Genomic DNA, 20,713 nt, shown 5'->3' on the forward strand with positions numbered 1-20,713 from the left:
ACAAGTTTGATACTTTTGCTTCTTCTGAGGCTATTTTTGGGAGAAAGGTTTTGCAAGCCGTGGTGCCTTCCATTTAGGTGACCTGATTTGCTCCCTCCCTTCATCCGTGTCCTAAAGCTTTGGTATTGGTTCCCACAAGTAAGGATGACGCCGTGGACCGGACACACCTATGTTGGAGAAAACAGAATTTATGTTTACCTGATAAATTACTTTCTCCAACGGTGTGTCCGGTCCACGGCCCGCCCTGGTTTTTTTAATCAGGTCTGATAATCTATTTTCTTTAACTACAGTCACCACGGTACCATATGGTTTCTCCTATGCAAATATTCCTCCTTAACGTCGGTCGAATGACTGGGGTAGGCGGAGCCTAGGAGGGATCATGTGACCAGCTTTGCTGGGCTCTTTGCCATTTCCTGTTGGGGAGGAGAATATCCCACAAGTAAGGATGACGCCGTGGACCGGACACACCGTTGGAGAAAGTAATTTATCAGGTAAACATAAATTCTGTTTTCAGACCAATCTTGGATCTCAAAATTCTAAACAAGTTCCTCAGAGTACCATCATTCAAGATGGAGACTATTCAGACTATTCTACCTCTGATCCAGGAGGGTCAATATATGACTACCGTGGACTTAAAGGATGCGTATCTACACATCCCTATTCACAGAGATCATCATCAATTCCTCAGATTCGCCTTTCTGGACAGGCATTACCAGTTCGTGGCCCTTCCCTTCGGGTTGGCCACGGCTCCCAGAATTTTCACAAAGGTGCTAGGATCCCTTTTGGTGGTTCTAAGACCGCGGGGCATAGCAGTGGCGCCTTATCTAGACGACATCTTGATTCAGGCGTTGACTTTCCAGCTAGCCAAGTCTCACACGGACATCGTGTTGGCTTTTCTGAGATCTCACAGGTGGAAGGTGAACATAAAAAAAGAGTTCTCTCTTCCCTCTCACAAGAGTTTCCTTCCTAGGGACTCTGATAGACTCGGTAGAAATGAAAATATTTCTGACGGAGGTCAGAAAATCAAAACTCTTAACCACTTGCCGAGCTCTTCATTCCATTCCTCAGCCATCAGTGGCTCAGTGTATGGAGGTAATTAGACTCATGGTAGCAGCAAAGGACATAGTTCTTTTTGCCCGCCTACACCTCAGACCACTGCAACTATGCATGCTCAAACAGTGGAATGGGGATTATGCAGATTTATCTCCCCAACTGCATTTGGACCAGGAGACCAGTGATTCTCTTCTCTGGTGGTTGTCTCAGGACCACCTGTCTCAGGGAATGTGTTTCCGCAGGCCAGAGTGGCTCATAGTAACGACAGATGCCAGCCTGCTAGGCTGGGGTGCTGTCTGGAACTCCCTGAAAGCTCAGGGCTTATGGTCTTGGGAGGAAACTTTACTCCCGATAAACATTCTAGAACTGAGAGCGATATTCAATGCGCTTCAGGCATGGCCTCAGCTAGCTGCGGCCAAATTCATCAGATTTCAGTCGGACAACATCACGACTGTAGCTTATATCAATCATCAAGCAGGAACACGGAGTTCTCTAGCGATGATGGAGGTAACCAAAATAATCTGATGGGCGGAGGATCACTCTTGCCATCTCTCAGCAATCCATATCCCAGGGGTAGAGAACTGGGAGGCGGATTTCCTAAGTTGTCAGACTTTTCATCTGGGGGAGTGGGAGCTCCATCCGGAGGTATTTGCCCAGCTGACTCAGCTATGGGGCACACCAGAATTGGATCTGATGGCGTCCCGTCAGAATGCCAAACTTCCTTGTTACGGGTCCAGGTCCCGGGATCCCCAGGCGGTACTGATAGATGCTCTAGCAGTGCCCTGGTCCTTCAATCTGGCCTATGTATTTCCACAGTTTCCTCTCCTCCCACGTCTGGTTGCCAGAATCAAGCAGGAGAGAGCTTATGTGATTCTGATAGCACCTGCGTGGCCACGCAGGACTTTGTATGCAGACCTAGTGGACATGTCATAGGTTCCACCGTGGACTCTGCCAATGAGGGAGGACCTTCTAATCCAAGGTCCATTCACGCATCCAAATCTAATTTCTCTGCATCTGACTGCTTGGAGATTGAACACCTGATTCTATCAAAGCGTGGTTTCTCTGAGTCAGTCATTGATACCCTGATTCAAGCTAGAAAGCCTGTCTCCAGGAAGATCTATCATAAGATTTCGTGAAAATATTTTTATTGGTGTGAATCCATGGGTTACTCATGGAGTAAGATTAGGATTCCTAGAATATTGTCCTTTCTCCAAGAAGGATTGGAGAAGGGATTATCAGCTAGTTCCTTAAAAGGACTAATATCTGCTTTGTCTATTCTTTTACACAAACGTCTGGCAGATGTCCCAGACGTTTAAGCGTTTAGTCAGGCCTTGGTCAGGATCAAGCCTGTATTTAAACCTGTTGCTCCGCCATGGAGCCTAAACTTAGTTCTTAAGGTTCTTCAAGGGGTTCCGTTTGAACCTATGCATTCAATAGATATTAAGCTTCTATTTTTGAAAGTTTTGTTTTTAGTAGCTATCTCTTCGGCTCGAAGAGTTTCTGAGTTATCTGCTTTACAATGTGACTCACCTTACCTTGTTTTCTATGCAGATAAGGTGGTTTTGCATTCCAAACCTGGGTTTCTTCCTAAGGTTGTTTCTAATAGGAATATCAATTAGGAGATTGTTGTTCCTTCTCTGTGTCCTAATCCTTCATCAAAGAAGGAACGTATGTTGCACAATCTTGATGTGGTTCGTGCTTTAAAGTTCTACTTACAAGCAACTAAAGATTTCCGTCAAATATCTTCATTGTTTGTTGTTTATTCTGGTAAACGGAGAGGTCAAAAGGCTACGGCTACCTCTCTTTCCTTTTGTTTGAAAAGCATCATCCGTTTGGCTTATGAGACTGCTGGCCAGCAGCCTCCTGAAAGAATTACTACTCATTCTACTAGAGCAGTGGCTTCCACATGGGCTTTTAAAAATGAGGCTTCTGTTGAACAGATTTGTAAGGCGGCGACTTGGTCTTCGCTTCATACTTTTTTCAAATTTTACAAATTCGATACTTTTGCTTCTTCGGAGGCTATTTTTGGGAGAAAGGTTCTACAAGCAGTGGTGCCTTCCATTTAGGGTACCTGTCTTGTCCCTCCCTTCATCCATGTCCTAAAGCTTTGGTATTGGTATCCCACAAGTATGGATGAATCCGTGGACTCAATACATCTTACAAGAGAAAACAGAATTCATGCTTACCTGATAAATTTCTTTCTCTTGTGATGTATCGAGTCCACGGCCCGCCCTGTCTGTTGAAGACAGGTAGTATATTTTTATTTCAACAAATTCAGTCACCTCTGCACCCTATAGTTTCTCCTTTTTCTTCCTAGCCTTTGGTCGAATGACTGGGGGGCGGAGCTAAGGGAGGAGCTATAATGACAGCTCTGCTGTGGGTGCTCTGTTTGCCACTTCCTGTTAGGAAGGAGAATATCCCACAAGTATGGATGAATCCGTGGACTCGATACATCACAAGAGAAAGAAATTTATCAGGTAAGCATAAATTCTGTTTTTTATTTCACAGGCAAGTTTGTATTTATTTTAACTAGGTAGAATAGTTACTAAATAGTTATTAACTATTTACTAACTACCTAGCTAAAATAAATACACATTTACTTGTAAAATAAAACCTAACCTTACACTACAATTAAATAAATTACCTAAATTAAATACAATTACCTAAATTACAAAAACAAAACCACTAAATTACACAAAATAAAAAGACATTATCAGATATTTAAACTAATTACACCTAATCTAATAGCCCTATCAAAATAAAAAAAGCCCCCCCCCCCAAAAAAAAAAAAAAAAAAACCTAGCCTAAACTACCAATAGCCCTTAAAAGGGCATTTTGCGGGGCATTGCCCCAAAGAAATCATCTCTTTTACATGTAAAAAAAATACAAACACCCCCCCAACAGTAAAACCCACCACCCACACAACCAACCCCCCCCCCCAATAAAAACCTAACTAAAAAACCTAAGCTCCCCATTGCCCTGAAAAGGGCTTTTGGATGGGCATTGCCCTTAAAAGGGTATTTATCACTTTTTCAATTGTCCAAACCCTAATCTAAAACTAAAACCCACCCAATAAACCCTTAAAAAAACCTAACACTAACCCCTGAAGATCCACTTACAGTTTTGAAGAGCCAACATCCATCCTCAGGGGAAGCCGGGAGAAGTCCTCAGCGAAGCGGCAAGAAGTCCTCAACGAAGCCGGGAGAAGTCTTCATCCAAGCCGGCAGAAGTGGTCCTCCAGACGGGCAGAAGTCTTCATCCAGACAGCATCTTCTATCTTCATCCGGCGCGGAGCGGCTCCATCTTCAAGATATCCGGCGTGGAGCATCCTCTTCTTTCGACGTCTTCTTCCCGAATGAATGTTCCTTTAAATGACGTCATCCATGATGGAGTCCCTTGAATTCCGATTGGCTGATAGAATTCTATCAGCCAATCGGAATTAAAGGTAAAAAAATCCTATTGGCTGATCAAATCAGCCAATAGGATTGAGCTCGCATTCTTTTGGCTGTTCCAATCAGCCAATAGAATGCAAGTTCAATCCTATTGGCTGATTGGATCAGCCAATAGGTTTGAAGCTCAATCCTATTGGCTGATTGCATCAGCCAATAGGAATTTTTCACCTTTAATTCCGATTGGCTGATAGAATTCTATCAGCCAATCGGAATTCAAGGGATGCCATCTTGGATGACGTCATTTAAAGGAACCTTCATTCTTCGTTAGATGTCGGAAGAAGAGGATGCTCTGCGCCGGATGTCTTGAAGATGGACCCACTCCACGCCGGATGGATGAAGATAGAAGATGCCGTCTGGATGAAGACTTCTGCCCGTCTGGAGGACCACTTCTGCCAGCTTGGATGAAGACTTCTCCCGGCTTCGTTGAGGATGGATGTCCGATCTTCAAAACTGTAAGTGGATCTTCGGGGGTTAGTGTTAGGTTTTGTTAAGGGTTTATTGGGTGGGTTTTATTTTTAGGTTAGGGTTTGGGCAGCAATAGAGCTAAATGCTCTTTTAAGGGCAATGCCCATCCAAATGCCCTTTTCAGGGAAATGGGGAGCTTAGGTTTTTTAGTTAGGATTGTGTGGATGGTGGGTTTTACTGTTGGGGGGGTTGTTTGTATTTTTTTTTTACTGGTAAAATTGCTGATTTCTTTGGGGCAATACCCCGCAAAAGGCCCTTTTAAGTGCTATTGGTAGTTTAGTTTAGGCTAGGGTTTTTTTTATTTTGAGGGGGGCTTTTTTATTTTGATAGGGCTATTAGATTAGGTGTAATTAGTTTAAATATCTGATAATTTGTTTCTTATTTTGTGTAATTTTGTGGTTTTTGTTTTTTTGTAATTTAGGTAATTGTATTTAATTTATGTAATTTATTTATTTGTTGTGTAATGTTAGGTGTTAGTGTAAGACAGGTTAGGTTTTATTTTACAGGTAAATTTGTATTTATTTTAGCTAGGTAGCTAGTAAATAGTTAATAACTATTTAATAACTATTCTACCTAGTTAAAATAAATACAAACTTGCCTGTAAAATAAAAATAAAACCTAAGCTAGATACAATGTAACTATTAGTTATATTGTAGCTAGCTTAAGGTTTATTTTATAGGTAAGTATTTAGTTTTAAATAGGAATTATTTAGGTAATGATAGCAATTTTTATTTAGATTTATTTGAATTATATTTAATTTAGGGGGTGTTAGGGTTAGGGTTAGACTTTAGGGGTTTAGGTTTAGGGGTTAATAAATTTAGTATAGTGGCGTCGACGGGGGCGGCAGATTAGGGGTTAATTAATGTAGGTAGGTGGCGGCGATGTTAGGGGCGGCAGATTAAGGGTTAATAATATTTAACTAGTGTTTGCGATGCGGGAGTGCAGCGGTTTAGGGGTTAATATGTTTATTATAGTGGCGGCGACATTGGGGGTGGGAGATTAGGGGTTAATAAATATAATGTAGGTGTCGGGGGCAGCAGATTAGTGGTGTTTAGACTCTGGGTTTATTTTAGGGTGTTAGGTGTAAACATAAATTTAGTTTCTCCATAGGAATCAATGAGGCTGCGTTACGGAGCTTTACGCTTCTTTATTGCAGGTGTTAGGCTTTTTTTCAGCCGGCTCTCCCCATTGATATCTATGGGGAAATCGTGCAGGAGCATGTACAGCCAGCTCACCGCTGACTTAAGCAGCGCTGGTATTGGAGTGCGGTATGGAGCATAATTTTGCTCTACGCTCACTTCTTGCCTAATAACGCCGGGTTTAGGAAAACCTGTAATACCAGCGCTGTAGGAAAGTGAGAAGTGACAATAACGTGCAAATTAGCACGGCACCCCTCATAACGCAAAACTCGTAATCTAGCCGATGGTTAATTCCTTTTGCATGTAAATATTTGTCAGTGAAATCAATGTGGATTTTAAAATGTGTGTGCGACTAAAACTCTTTTATTTAATATCTAGATTTATATTCTGTTTGTTTTTTTTAACTCTACTTAATTTCTAATCAACCAGGGGAATTAAAGGGATAGGAAAGTCAAAATGAAACTTGCAGGATTCATACAGAGCATGTAATTTTAAGGCACTTTTAAATTCACTTCTATTTTCAATTTTGCTTCTTTCTCTGGGTATCCCTTGTTGAAAAAGAATATGCACTTATCCTACACTAGTTGGAGCTAGCTGCTGATTGGTGCCTGCACACATTTGTTTCTTGTGATTGGCTAGCTAGATGTCTTCAGCTTGCTGCCTGTGGTGCAATGATGTTCCTTCATCAAAGGATAACAAGAGAATGAAGCCTATTTGATAATAGAAGTACATTGAAAAGTTGTTTAAAATTGTATGTTCTATCCAAATTATGAAAGACAATTTGGGGTTTCCTGTCCCTTTAACCGTAAACATTGTGACAATCAACAACACCTTTCTGATTGCAAATCTTATTTCTTGTCTTCCCTAAAGTAACTGGAAATGTACTTTCTTTCTAATGACACAATGAGTCCACAGATCATCTAATTACTATTGGGAATATCACTCCTGCCCAGCAGGAGGCAGCAAAGAGCGCCACAGCAAAGGTGTTAAATATCACCTCCCTTTCCTCCCACCCCAGTCATTCTCTTTGCCTACGTTAGAGCAAGGAAGTGGTAAAGTTAGGCATTAGAAAAGATTCTTCAAGCAAGATTTTATTATTTTTTAAGTAGTGCAAGATTGTGCTGCTTTGTTCTAGGGTGTAGCCGTAGTCCATACCAGTCTCTTCAGTAGAGCAGTGGTGGCTTTCAAGCAATGGGAACTTGTGGGACATAATTCTCACTGCACCTCCCATATAGTTAATGCTGCCCTAATACTGAAAGCCTGAGTACGATTACTCAGTCTTTATCATCTTTTTCCACAGGTCCATGTGAGGGAGAAGATCTCTCAAACCTATTGAGCTGCCATGCTGCCTGGCAGATTTATGAGGTAAGTGCTGACTTTATTTTTCTGGGTACAACAGGAAAAAGTGGGCACTTTATTCACTAAGTGACACACAGTTTTTCTCCTATATGTTAATGGGAACATATAATGGCAGTATGGTTATGGCATGCACTGGGGCTGAGGAATGTTAGAAAAATGCTCATGTTATGTGGTTTCACTTCTCCCGGTGGCTTGACTTTAATATATGCCGACCGGGAGGTTAATTTTTAGACACCCATGATGGGCGGGGCTAACTGAGGCGGCGGTTTACTGTTGCTCGCCATTTTCCCCTGCATTCACTGTGACCGGATAACAATCTCACTGGAAAGCGCATAATACGTTTAAATCTGCGCTTTTAGGACCGGACAGCTGTTCACTATACTGCAGACGCTGTTGTTGCTATTTTGCGAGTTCTGGATCTTTTACTAGAGAGATTCTATCCGGTGTCAGCAGGGCAGGTAGGCACCTCAGCAAAGCTAAGCTGAGGTGTACAGGTTGTCAATAGTACTTGCATAACACTATTTAGTTACTTACTGCAGAATATAAAAAGGTTACGTTTTAAAATTTAAAGTGACAGTAACGTTTTTTTGTGTTTCAATTTTTATTAAAATTTAAGTATTTTTTTGTGGTAATTTGTTCCATTGTGAGTCAGAATGGACCAAGATGCCTTGCAAAATGCTTGTTTTGGTGCTAACGTGGAACCACCTATCCCTTCTTATGTTTTGAGAGAACTTTAAATTATAGGGATAAACTTTTTTCTGAGTCAACATTGTCTAAGGCGGATGCTGTTCAGGTGCCTAACGACAATGTTCAATATATACCGCAACTTTCTCCTCAAGTGTCCAAACATTTTATCGCCCACTCATACAGTGTCCTGTGCTTCCTCTGTAACTCAACCTGGAGTCACGTTGCAAGACATCGCTTCCCTCATGTCCTCTGCTGTCTCTGATGCGTTGTCTGCTTTTCCCATGCTGCAAGGAAAGCACAAGAGGAAAAGTAAACATTCAGTAAGTGAGGTTGCTGACGCTGTTGTTGCTACTTTGAATGCCCCCTCCCAGAAGCCTGAGGAGGAGGATACTTTGGTAGCATCTGAAGGTGAAATCTCAGACAGTGTAATTCCTCCTACTGATTCTGAAGTTATATCTTTCAGGTTTCAGCTAACACCTCCGTCTGTTACTCAAGGAGGTTTTAGCTACACTGGATGACAGCGACACCATGGTCGTTGTCAATCCTAAAAAGTCCAGTAAACTACATAAATATTTTGATGTACCTTCCATTGTGGAAGTTTTTTCCTGTACCAGATCGAGCTACTGAGATTATTGCTAAGTAATGGGAGAGACTGGGTATCCCTTTTTCTCCATCCCCTGTATTTAAAAAGATGTTTCCTATAGCAGATTCTATCAAGGAATCTTGGCAGACGGTACCCAAAGTGGAAGGGGCAATTTCCATGCTAGCCAAGAGAACTACTATTCATATAGAGGATAGTTGCTCTTTTAAGGATCCTATGGATAAGAAGTTAGAGGGGTTACTCAAGAAGATGTATGTACACCAGGGTTTACATTGGCAACCCACTGTTTGTATTGCTACTGTCACTAGTGCGGCAGCATACTGGTTGATGCATTGTCTGAATCTATTCAGACAGACACTTCCCTTGAAGAAATCCAGGATAGGATAAAGGCCCTTAATTTGACCAACTCCTTTATCACTGATGCTTCCCTTCAGGTTATTAAGCTGGAGCTAAGATTTCGGTTTTTGCCATACTGGCCCGCAGAGCTTTATGGTTAAAATCTTGCTCTGCGGATGTGTCATATAAGTCTAAACTTTTGGGGTTGACGGAAATAATTGCTGACATCATGGGAGGAAGGGGACTTTTGCTCCCTCAGGATAAGAGAAATAATCAAAAGGGACGTCAGAGTAATTTTCGTTCCTTTCGAAATTTAAAGGGAAATCCTTCCACTTCCTCCTCCAAGCAGGAGCAGTCCAAGCCTTCCTGGAGTCCCAATCAGTCTTGGAACATGGAAAACAATTCAAAAAGCCTGCTATTGCATCAAACGCAGCATGAAGGGTCTGCCCTTGATCTGGGTCCGGATCTTCTGGGGGGCAGACTTTCATTCTTCGTTCAGGCTTGGGTTCGAGATGTTCAGGATTCCTGGACGGTGGACATCTTGTCCCAGGGATACAAACTAGAGTCAAGACCTTTCTTCCCTGGGGCAGTTATCTGTAGACCTGACAAAGAGAGAAGCGTTCTTACACTGTGTTCGGGACCTCTCCGACCTGGGAGTGATAGTTCCTGTTACAATGCTGGAACGAGGTCTGGGGTTATATTCCAATCTGTTTGTGGTTCCCAAAAAGGGAACCTTCAGACCGATTTTAGATCTCAAGAGTCTAAACAAATTCCTCAGAGTGCCGTCCTTCAAGATGGAAACTATTCGTTCCATTCTTCCTTTGGTCCAGGTGGGTCAATTTATGACAACAGTGGATTTAAAGGGCGCGTAGCTGCATGTTCCCATACACAGGGACCATTACAAGTTTCTAAGGTTTGCATTTCTAGTCAAACACTTTCAGTTTGTGGCTCTTACATTCAGTCTTACCACAGTTACCAGAATTTTCTCAAAGGTCCTGGGATCCCTGCTAGCGGTGCTCTGATTGCGGGGCATTGCAGTGGCACCTTATCTGAACGACATTCTAGTTCAGGCGTCTTCCTTTCAACAAGCAAGATCTCACACAGAAATGTTGTTATCTTTCCTGCGGTCTCACGGATGGAAGGTGAATTTGGAAAAGAGTTGCTTAGTTCCAAATACAAAGGTGATTTTCTTGGGAACCATAATAGATTCCTTATCAATGAAGATTTTTCTGACAGAAGTCAGGAAATCAAAGATTTTCGATTCTTGTCTAGCACTTCAGTCCTCTCCTCGGCCATCAGTGGCTCAGTGCATGGAGGTAATCGGACTGATGGTACCGGCAATGGACATCATCCCGGTCGTCCGTTTCCACCTCAGACCTCTGCAGTTAAGCATGCGCAGGCAGTGGAATGGAGATTATGCGGATCTGTCTCCACGATTACAGCTGGAGCAGGAGGCAAGGGATTCTTTATTTTGGTGGTTTTCCCTGGATCATCTCTCCCAGGGAACCTTCTTTCGCAGAACAGGGACTCGGTCGGAGTCTGTTCTTCGCATAAACATGGGAACTGAGAGCAATCTTCAATGCTCTCCTGACCTGGTCTCAGTTAACTTCTGCCCGGTTCTTCAGGTTCCAGTCAGAAAATTTAGCCTCAGTGGTTTACATCAACCATCAGGGAGGAACTCGGAGTTCCTTGGCCATGATAGAGGTAGCCAAGATCATTCAGTGGGCAGAGAGCCACAATTGCTTTCTGTCGGTGATCCACATTCCAGGAGTGGACAACTGGGTGGCGGACTTCCTGAGCAGGCAGACCTTTCATCCGGGGGGAGTGGGAGCTCCATCCGGAAGTGTTTTCCAGCCTGATTCTCAAATGGAGTCAGCCAGAATTGTATCTCATGGCATCTCAGCAGAATGCAAAGCTCCCGAGGTACGGGTCGAGGTCAAGGGACCCTCAGGCGGTACTGAGAGACACTCTAGCGGTACCTTGGAATTTCAGTCTTGCATACCTATTTCCTCCGTTCACTTTTTTCCTCAGGTCATTGCTCGAATTAAGCAGGAGAGGGCATCGGTGATCCTCTTTCCACTGACGTGGCCTCGCGGGATTTGGTATGCAGACCTGGTGGACATGTCATCTCTTCCACCTTGGAGACTTCAGTTGGGGAAGGACCTTCTACTTCAAGGGGCCTTCCTTCATACAAATCTAGTTTCTCAGAATCTGACTGCTTGGAGTTTTAACGCTTAGTTTTATCCAAGCGTCGATTTTCGGACTTGGTCAATGAGACCATGATTCAGGCTTGTAAACCTGTGACTAGAAAGATTTACCATAAAATATCTATATTGGTGTGAATCCAAAGGCTACTCTTGGAGTAGAGTTAGGATTCCTAGAATTCAGTTTTTTTTTGGAGAAGGGTTTATTGGCAAGTTCCCTAAAGGGTCATATATCTGCCTTCTCTATTTTGTTACATAAGTGTCTGGGGATGTCAGAGCTCTCTGCATTACAGTATGAGTCCCCTTACCTTATTTTTTATTCAGATAAGGTAGCTTTATGTACTAAATTAGGGTTTCAGACCGGAACATTAATCAAGAGATTGTTGTTCCTTCCTTGTGTCCTAATCCTTCTTCTCAGGAGCAAACGCTTCTTCACAATCTGGAGGTGGTATGTGCACTAAAATTCTATTTACAGGCGACTAAGGATTTACGTCAGTCTTCTGTTTAACGTAAGGGACAGAAAGCTATGGCTGCTTCTCTTTCTTTGTGGCTGAAGAGTATCATTTGCTTTGCCTATGAAACTGCTGGACAGGAGCCTCCTGAGGGAGTAACGGCTCATTCTACCAGGGTTGTTTCCTCTTCCTGGGTATTCAAAAATGAAGCCTCTATGGAACAGATTTGCAAGGCTGCAAATTGGTCCTCTCGTCACACTTTTTCAAACTTCTATAAATGTTTCTGTTTTGCCTCGGCTGAGGCCGCTTTTGGGAGAAAGGTTCTTCAAGCAGTGGTGCCTTCCGTTTAGGTTTCCTGTCTTGTCCCTCCCTTATCATCTGTGTACTCTAGCTTGGGTATTGATTCCCAATAGTAATTAGATGATCCGTGGACTCATTGTGTCATTAGAAAGAAAACAAAATTTATACTTACCTGATAAATTTCTTTCTTTCTTGACACGATGAGTCCACGGCCCACCCTGTTATTTAGACAGGTTGTTAGTATGTTATAAACTTCAGGCACCTCTGCACCTTTTTACTTCCTTTCTCTCCTTTACTTCGGTCGAATGACTGGGGTGGGAGGGAAGGGAGGTGATATTTAACAGCTTTGCTGTGGTGCTCTTTGCCGCCTCCTGCTGGGCAAGAGTGATATTCCCAATAGTAATTAGATGATCCGTGGACTCATCGTGTCAAGAAATAAATACATTTATCAGATAAGCATAATTTTTTTTTTTATGCTTATAAAATAAGTTGAGGTTTGTGTATCATGATCAAGGAACTTAAAGTGTAATTATGTTTCTTTCACACAGATGAAAGTTACTCATTCAGCAATGTCCTCTTCTATGGGAACGAGTTGACACTCCTAATCTTTGATGCCCTTTTTTTTTCTATTGTTGATATAACTTCACAAAATTTTGTTTTGGCTGCAGTTCTCACATACCTGCAGCAAGAGGTAAGATGTTCCCCATAAAACCAATATACTGCATTGTATGAAAACCAATATGTTCTAGCTTAAAAATGAAATACTAGGGACATATACCAATTAATATTTATCCGCCAAATCCAATTTGGCGTGAGGGTTTATGAAATTGCGGTTTAAAACACTGCTTTGTAAATATCAGTTGCAGGCTCAAATGATCGAGTCTGTAACCGATCAGGGAATTCGCCTCATGATAAATTAAGCCCTTAGCATTGGAATGTTAACCTTGGCTCAATTGAAACATTAGCAATTTTAGAAGAAATTTACATGTTAAATATTTGAAATATTTGTTTCATCAATGAAATACACAGCCCTTAATTTTTTAATTTTTTTTTACTTTTTGAAAAATACAAGTAGATTTTGAAGTTTTTAGTATTAAAGCTCAGAATAAGTAGCTGGAATTGTGGTACAAGCCCATGCTTAAAAATGTATAATTACAACTGTACTGCATGCATTCTCAGCATTATAAAACAACTAGTTGGTAAGCCTGACAGAGGGCAGTCTATTTGTTGTTAATAAAAATAAAAAAAAAATAGACAAATTTAATAAAATTAAACATAATCCCTATAAAAAGACCCTCCCCCAAATAAAAACACCCCATAATCGAATGCTAAACTACCAATAGCCCTTAAAAGTTAAACAACTCTTTTGCAGTTACAAAAAAATGTTAAGATCCCCCTAACAATAAAACCCATCACCCACCAAACCCCCCAAAATAAAAAACCTAACACTAAAAAACCTAAACTATCCATTGCCCTGAAAAGGGCATTTGTATGAGCATTGCCCTAAAAGGGCATTCAGCTCTTTTGCTGCCCATCCCTAATCTAAAAAAAAAATCTTTTACACTTCAGCAGTTTTCACCCCCTAATCTTTTGAAATCCTTACCAAGAGTCAGTTAATATGGGTAAAAAGGATTGTTAATATGGAGGGTAGTACTACAGACAGACTGCATGATATGGGTATAAAAAATTCTAAACAGAGGATACCCTGGGGAATTAATAAATCAAGAAATTACTAAGGTAAATCAAATTAAAAGATCTGAGCTGCTTTCTCGGACAAAAATTCAAGAAAAAGATGACCGTTTGGTGTTTGTCTCTAAGTATGGTAGCCATAGTAAGAAACTGAATAAAATTATAACGAAAAATTGGCACATACTTAGACTGCAACATAGACTTACCCTGCTTTAAAGACCCTCCTATGATGGCATATAAGAGAAATCGTAATATTAAAGATATTCTTACAAAAGCTCATATAGGTAGCCAGTCCAAAATGGAAACAGGCTACATAACCAAGAAAAATTTAGGTTGCTATCCCTGTTTGGGATGCTCTAATTGTAATTCTTTAATTAAAGGAGATAAGTTTGCACACTCGAGAACTGGTAAATTGTATAATATTAGAGATTTCTTTACTTGTAACTCAAGCTATGTGATTGATCTGATAAAGTGCCCGTGTTCCAGGATTTATTTAGGAGAGACCACAAGAAGGATACGTGATCGTATCACTGAACATAAATCAAACATTAGGTGCAATAATAAATATGTCCCTGTTTCATCTCATTTCCTGGAAGCAGGGCACTCTATCAGCCAATTAAGATGGCAGATCATTGACCACATTAAACTGCCTAGAAGAGGGTGCAATAGGGAATTATTATTAAAAAGAAAATAATTGTTTTGGATATCTACTCTTAACTCAATGAGGCCTTTTGGAATGAATAAAGATTATGATGTATTAGTATTTATGTAGTTTATTCAATTCAGTACAGTGTACAAAAGTATTTTTCTTAATGTTTTTAAACAGTTTTTTGTATATTTTCTATTTTGATACATTGAACTTGTAGTACTCAGGATTTACCAGTAGATGGGGTAGGTGAGTGGTTACCTGGCCTTAACATGTATGATAATTGATTAAACACCTACAGGTATATGCTAATTAAGTAACCTGTGTGGCTACAAAACAGAGATTTTGTGAATAGTATTACATTGTATGACTAAGGGTGTATAACCAGAAACGTTATTGCTATTTTTGTACCTTTGAATCCTTCCCTAAATAAAGAAAAGATTTGGAAGCTTATGCTGTGGACACCTTTGTTTATTGGATGTACTTTGGAGCTAGCAGTGAGCTCCTGTCTGCGTTTGCATTTGCATTGCTTGAAGATATTGCGGGTTCCCTACATTGGATTGAGTAAAACCTCCCACCCACTAAATCCCCCAAAATAAAAAACCTAACACTAAAAAACCTAAACTATCCATTGCCCTGAAAAGGGCATTTGTATAGGCATTGCCCTTAAAAGGGCATTTAGCTCTTTTGCTGCCTATCCCTAATCTAAAAAACAAACAAAAAACTAACACTAAATAGATACTCACAGGTCCTGAAGTCCGGCGGAGAAGGTCTTCTTCTAAGCGGCCGACATCTTCCATGCGGGGACCTCTTCTTTCTTCATCCAGGACAGCGCAACTAAAGACCGGCGACGGCAGAACTGAAGACCCAATAGGATGAGAGTTACTGAAATCCTATTGGCTGTTTAAATCAGCCAATAGGATTTCAGTAGCTCTCATCCTATTGGCTGATTTGAATTTGAAGAATCAAATTAGCCAATAGGAATTCAAGGGACGCCATCTTTAATCGTGTACCTTGAATTCACTATTTAGTGTACGGCGGCGATCGGAAGAATAAGATCCATGGCTCAACGGTCGCCGGTCTTCAGATCCGCCGTCGCCAGTCTTCAGTTCTATTTTAGTGTTAGGGTTTTTTTTTATTTTTATTTTTTTTATTTATATTAGAGATGGGCAGCAAAAGAGCTGAATGCCCTTTTAAGGGCAATGCCCATACAAATGCCCTTTTAAGGGCAACGGATAGTTTAGGTTTTTTAGTGTTGTTTTTTATTTTGGGGTTTTTTTACTGTTAGGGGGTTCTTAGTATGTTTAATTCTTAAAATAGCTGTTAAATTTAGGGAAAGGCCCTTTTAAGGTCTATTGGTAGTTTATTCTTAGATTAGGGGGTGTTTTTATTTTGGGGGTCTTTTTTATTTTCATAGGGATTAGGTTTAATTTTTTAAACTTTGATAATTTGTTTTTTTATTTGCTGTAATGTTTTTTAGTTTAGGTAATTTGGTTTAATTTAGGGGGTGTTAGGTAAGGGGGTGTTAGGTTAGGGAGCTTAGTAATTTAATTAGTTATTTGAGTTGTGGGGTTTTGCGGTTTAAGGGGTTAATAGATTAAATAGATTAATTACGTTTATTGCGATGTGGGGGGTTTTCGGTTTAGGGGTTAATAGGTTAATTAGGTTTATTGCGATGTGGGGGTTTTGCGGTTTAGTGGTTAATAGGGTAATTAGGTTTATTCCGATGTGGGGGTTTTGTGGTTTAGGGGTTAATAGGGTAATTAGGTTTATTGCAATGTGGGAAGTTGACGGTTAAGGGATTAAGGGGTTAATTACTTAATTATTTTGCGATGTGTGGTTTTGCGGTGTAGGTGTTTTTTTTGTTATACTTCGTACAGGCTGTGTTTTTTTTTTTTTTTTTTTGTAATGCTCCATTTGCCTTCGCTACTTCCCGGTGAATTCTGAAAATGGCAGGGTGGCCGACGGCGATGGACATTACAAACGCAATTATAGTATAGTAAAAACAGTCCCACTTTGTTTCTAAAGTAGAGCATTTAAAGAAAAATGTGTAATAAATCCAGTGTGTCCCAATGGATTAAAACGTGAAAAAAATCTTTATTAGCAAACATTAAAAAGAAGGCAGACTCCAAACATGAAAAAAGGGGTGAGCATAATAAAACAAAATGAAAGTCTGACCGGTTTCGGTCACACAGATCGTAGTCCTAGACACATGTCTAGGACTACGGTCTTTGTGACCGAAACCGGTCAGACTTTCATTTTGTTTTATTATGCTCACCCCTGTTTTTACTATTTTTACCATGGAGTACTGGGACTCCATCCCTATCGTTTACTTTTGTTTCTAAGAGAATCGAGCAAGAGTGAAGGGGAGCCACTAAACTATAGCTGAGGAGTCCGGAGGCGGGACCTATGGTACTATTGTCAGAGTGAGGCTGCGTAGTGTCTGGAACGGAGGAAACATTGAGCAGGAGCGGAGCTGCCGATAACATCACCGGATCAAGAGCTGTGAGTAGTTCTCTTTGGGAACCGTCCTTCCACTGTTGAGCAGCATAGCCTATAGAACCTAGAGTGAATGAACTGCAACACAGGTGAACAGGTTGCCCGGATACTCAATGCAGCTTAACTGTGAGTAAATTGTTTGCCGGAAGGGAATGTTTGCCGTTTGAGAGATACATAGCGGGCTCAGGCGAACAGGTTACCCGGATACCCGTAGGAGCTGAGCTGCATATTGTTTGTATACCGGAGGAGATTGTTTACCTTTGCTATCTCATATTATTTTTTTAGGCTATGGACATATGTTTCACTTCTGTTAATACCACATAAACATCTATAGATTGATATAGCCTCTGAAGTGTTTAGAGACCATTTGATACCAGCCCTGAGTATCACACGAATATATGTTTAAAGGGACATGGTATGGTATTACTTAAAGGCTTGTACTATTAATGCCGATATATTTTACAATTGACATACTGCTACAAACAGGTTCCCTATCACAGCTGCAATTACAGGATATTCTATCTCCTATTGTGACCATATGAAGACACTGCTTGTTGCGATTGGTAACAGCCTCTTGCTCTCATATGTCCCTACTCAGCACCATATTTGGTTCATCTATTATTATTAGCAATTATAGTATAGATAGCAAAACAAAATAAATGCATTTGTAACAAAATAAATAAAATATTTTCAGTAGTAGTTGTAAATTTGTGTAGCAAATAAAAAAACAACATATTTGCTTAGGTTATAAATGACATGGTTGTAGGTAGCCTCCCTGTTGATCTTTCGTTTTGCCCAATCATCACCCCAAGAGCTCTATAAAACCCCTCAAATCTCACACATACCTCAGTCTTTGCTTTGCCTCAGCTGGAGGTGATAGAAGATTTGATTATTCAAAGAGAGCGGTTTTCAGTCTAAATTGAGGCTGATTTCCCATCAGAGCACAGTGCTTGTCAGAGTGATGTTTATGGGGTATGGTTTGTGATTGTTTTTCACTTAATTGTAAATTTTTCAGAAACCCTCCATAATTATTTGCAGTGACTTGTTTTTTGTCTCCCTCTATGGATCTACAATATACTCCTTTTCCACTACTCCTTTTTACTGATGTGTTTCAGTACTGGTTTGGCTGTCTGCTGCTTGTTTGCTAGTGGACAAGTGTCTATTGGTGAGCATTATTTATTAACTTTTAGACACTCCTATAGCTATGTTATGGGCACTTTTTAAGTTAATATATATATATATATATATTTATATTTATATTTGCTAATATTTATGGCCGTGGAACAGATCCTTTACACTATTCCCTTGATGTTCTGCACGCATCGTTTTTTTTGCTCATCCTACCTGGACTCTGATCACTACAGATACAAGAATCTCAGTCTGGGGAGCTGTTTGGGTGTATCTGACAGCACAGGGAGTTTGGGATCCTTGGGAGGCGAGTTTACCAATTAATGTTCTAGAACTCGAAAAGAGAGTCACATCTCAGTTTTCAGACAGACAATGTCACAGCTGTAGCTCATCTCAACCATCAGGGGGGAACTCACTGTTCCCTAGCAATGATGGAGCTGTCTCAAATTCTCTTATGGGCAAAACATTTTTTTGTCTAGTCCTTGAGATTCATATTCCAGAGGTGAACAACTAGGAGGCAGACCTTCTGTCTCAAGGTCCGTTGAGACAGCTCCCTTACCTCCCCCACCCCACAATTGTCCCCGCCCTCTTAAGTTGATCAGATTTACAAGGCAGCTACTTTGTCTTCTTTGCATACTTTTACAAAATTCTACCATTTTTATGTGTTTGCTTCATCTGAAGCAGCCTTTGGTAGAAAGGTTCTTCAGGCAACTGTCTCAGTTTGATTTTTTTTGTTTGTTTGATTTATTTTTAGTGAATTAAAAACTATTGGGGTTGTGGATTTAATTTCTCAGTGAAAAAATATGTTTTTTAAATCCCTCTCGTTGTTATTACTCGTGGACTCCACAGCTTGGGAATTAGTTTCCAGGAGTAATGGGTTGTGGACTCTCAAAGTTATAAAAACAGCTATAACTTTATTTAGGAGCTGCTATGAAATTATGTTAAATGCAGCATACCACAATGGCTCCATTCACCCTTTAGTCATATCACGTCCAAAAACTGTTTTAGCTCTTGTTCAAATGCTTTTATGTAGAAAAAAAATAAGTGGATTTAGAGGATTGAAAAGATCTGATCCTTAGATCAACCCTAACTGCAGACCATTTGTACTGCTCTCTCTCTAGTGCAAATAACCCTAACCACTCTGTGCCAATATCACTCCAGTGCAAATTAACCTAACCACACTGTGTCAATCTTCCTCAAGTGCAAATAGCCCTAACCACACTGTCAATCTCTCTCCAGTGTTAAAAAAAAATAACCCCACACTGTGCCAATCTCTCCAGTGCAACTAACCCTAAGCACACTGTGCCAATCTCCCTCCAGTGTAAATAACCCTAACCACACAGTGCCAATCTCCCTCCAGTGCAAATAACCCAAACCATACAGTGCCAATATCCCTCCAGTGCAAATAACCCTAAACATACTGTGCCAATCTCCCTCCAGTGCAAATAAGCCTAACCACACAGTGCCAATCTCCCTCCAGTGCAAATAACCCTAACCACACAGTGCCAATCTCCCTCCAGTGCCAATATCCCTCCAGTGCAAATAACCCTAACCACACTGTGCCAATCTCCCTCCAGTGCAAATAAGCCTAACCACACAGTGCCAATCTCCCTCCAGTGCAAATGACCCTAACCATACTGTGCCAATCTCCCTCCAGTGCAAATAACCCTAACCACACTGTGCCAATCTCCCTCCAGTGCAAATAACCCTAACCACACAGTGCCAATCTCCCTCCAGTGCAAATAACCCTAACCACACTGTGCCAATCTCTCTCTAGTGCAAATAACCCTAACCACACAGTGCCAATCTCCCACTAGTGCAAAAAAAAACCTAACCGCACAGTGCCAATGTCCCTCCAGTGCAAATAACCCTAACCACACTGTGCCAACCTCGCTCCAGTGCAAATAACCCTAACCACAATGTGCCAATGTCCCTCCAGTGAAAATAACCCTAACCACACTGTGCCAACCTCGCTCCAGTGCAAATAACCCTAACCACAATGTGCCACTGTCCCTCCAGTGAAAATAACCCTAACCACACTGTACCAATCTCCATCCAGTGTAAATAACCCTTACCACACTGTACCAACCTCCCTCTAGTGCAAATAACCCTAACCACACTGTGCCAATCTCGCTCCAGTTCAAATAACCCTAACCACACTGTGCCAATATCCCTCCAGTGCAAATAGCCCTATGCCCACAATGCCAATCTCTCTCCAGAGCAAATAACCCTAACCACACTGTGCTGAACTCTCCCCAGTTCAAATAATCCTAACCACAACCTCTCCCCATAACAACCTGCCTTCAAATTAAAGGGACATAAAATACAAGATTTAATTCCTTCTAAAATGTTTTCTTATGTGTTGTGAAAACAGCTTTGCAGTATACCATCATTATTTATTTTGTTCTTTTTTGTATTTGTAATATTCTTATTTTGCTTCTTTATCTTGTAAATTGTTTTTGGAAATGCATACTCCAGACTTTAGAAGCTTAATAACTGTAGAAGCTTATTTTTATCTGTCCTTAATCGGCCTCAGCAGAGGAAATAAGAAGCTTGGCATGGTGATTAAATGGTATTCCCTGGTTTGGAAACAATGCCAATTTTACTAACAAAAATAGTATTTAAGGCTTCTAAAACATTTTTTTTTTGCATTCAAACCTTTTTTGCAAGGTGGTGTTTATGCCCCTTTTGGTAGCCCTCTCA

General features: G+C 40.8%; 1 protein-coding gene across 1 annotated transcript in view; it reads left to right on the forward strand.

Moving 5' to 3' along the window:
* The window catches only part of TMEM67 (transmembrane protein 67), a 297,637-nt gene that overhangs the window by 275,286 nt on the left and 1,638 nt on the right, over positions 1–20,713 (forward strand). The window contains 1 exon segment of the mRNA XM_053715910.1: positions 12,597–12,739. Coding sequence (XP_053571885.1) covers positions 12,597–12,739 — 143 coding nt within the window.

The sequence above is a fragment of the Bombina bombina genome, chromosome 5, assembly GCF_027579735.1.
Source record: "Bombina bombina isolate aBomBom1 chromosome 5, aBomBom1.pri, whole genome shotgun sequence".
Taxonomy (NCBI): domain Eukaryota; kingdom Metazoa; phylum Chordata; class Amphibia; order Anura; family Bombinatoridae; genus Bombina; species Bombina bombina.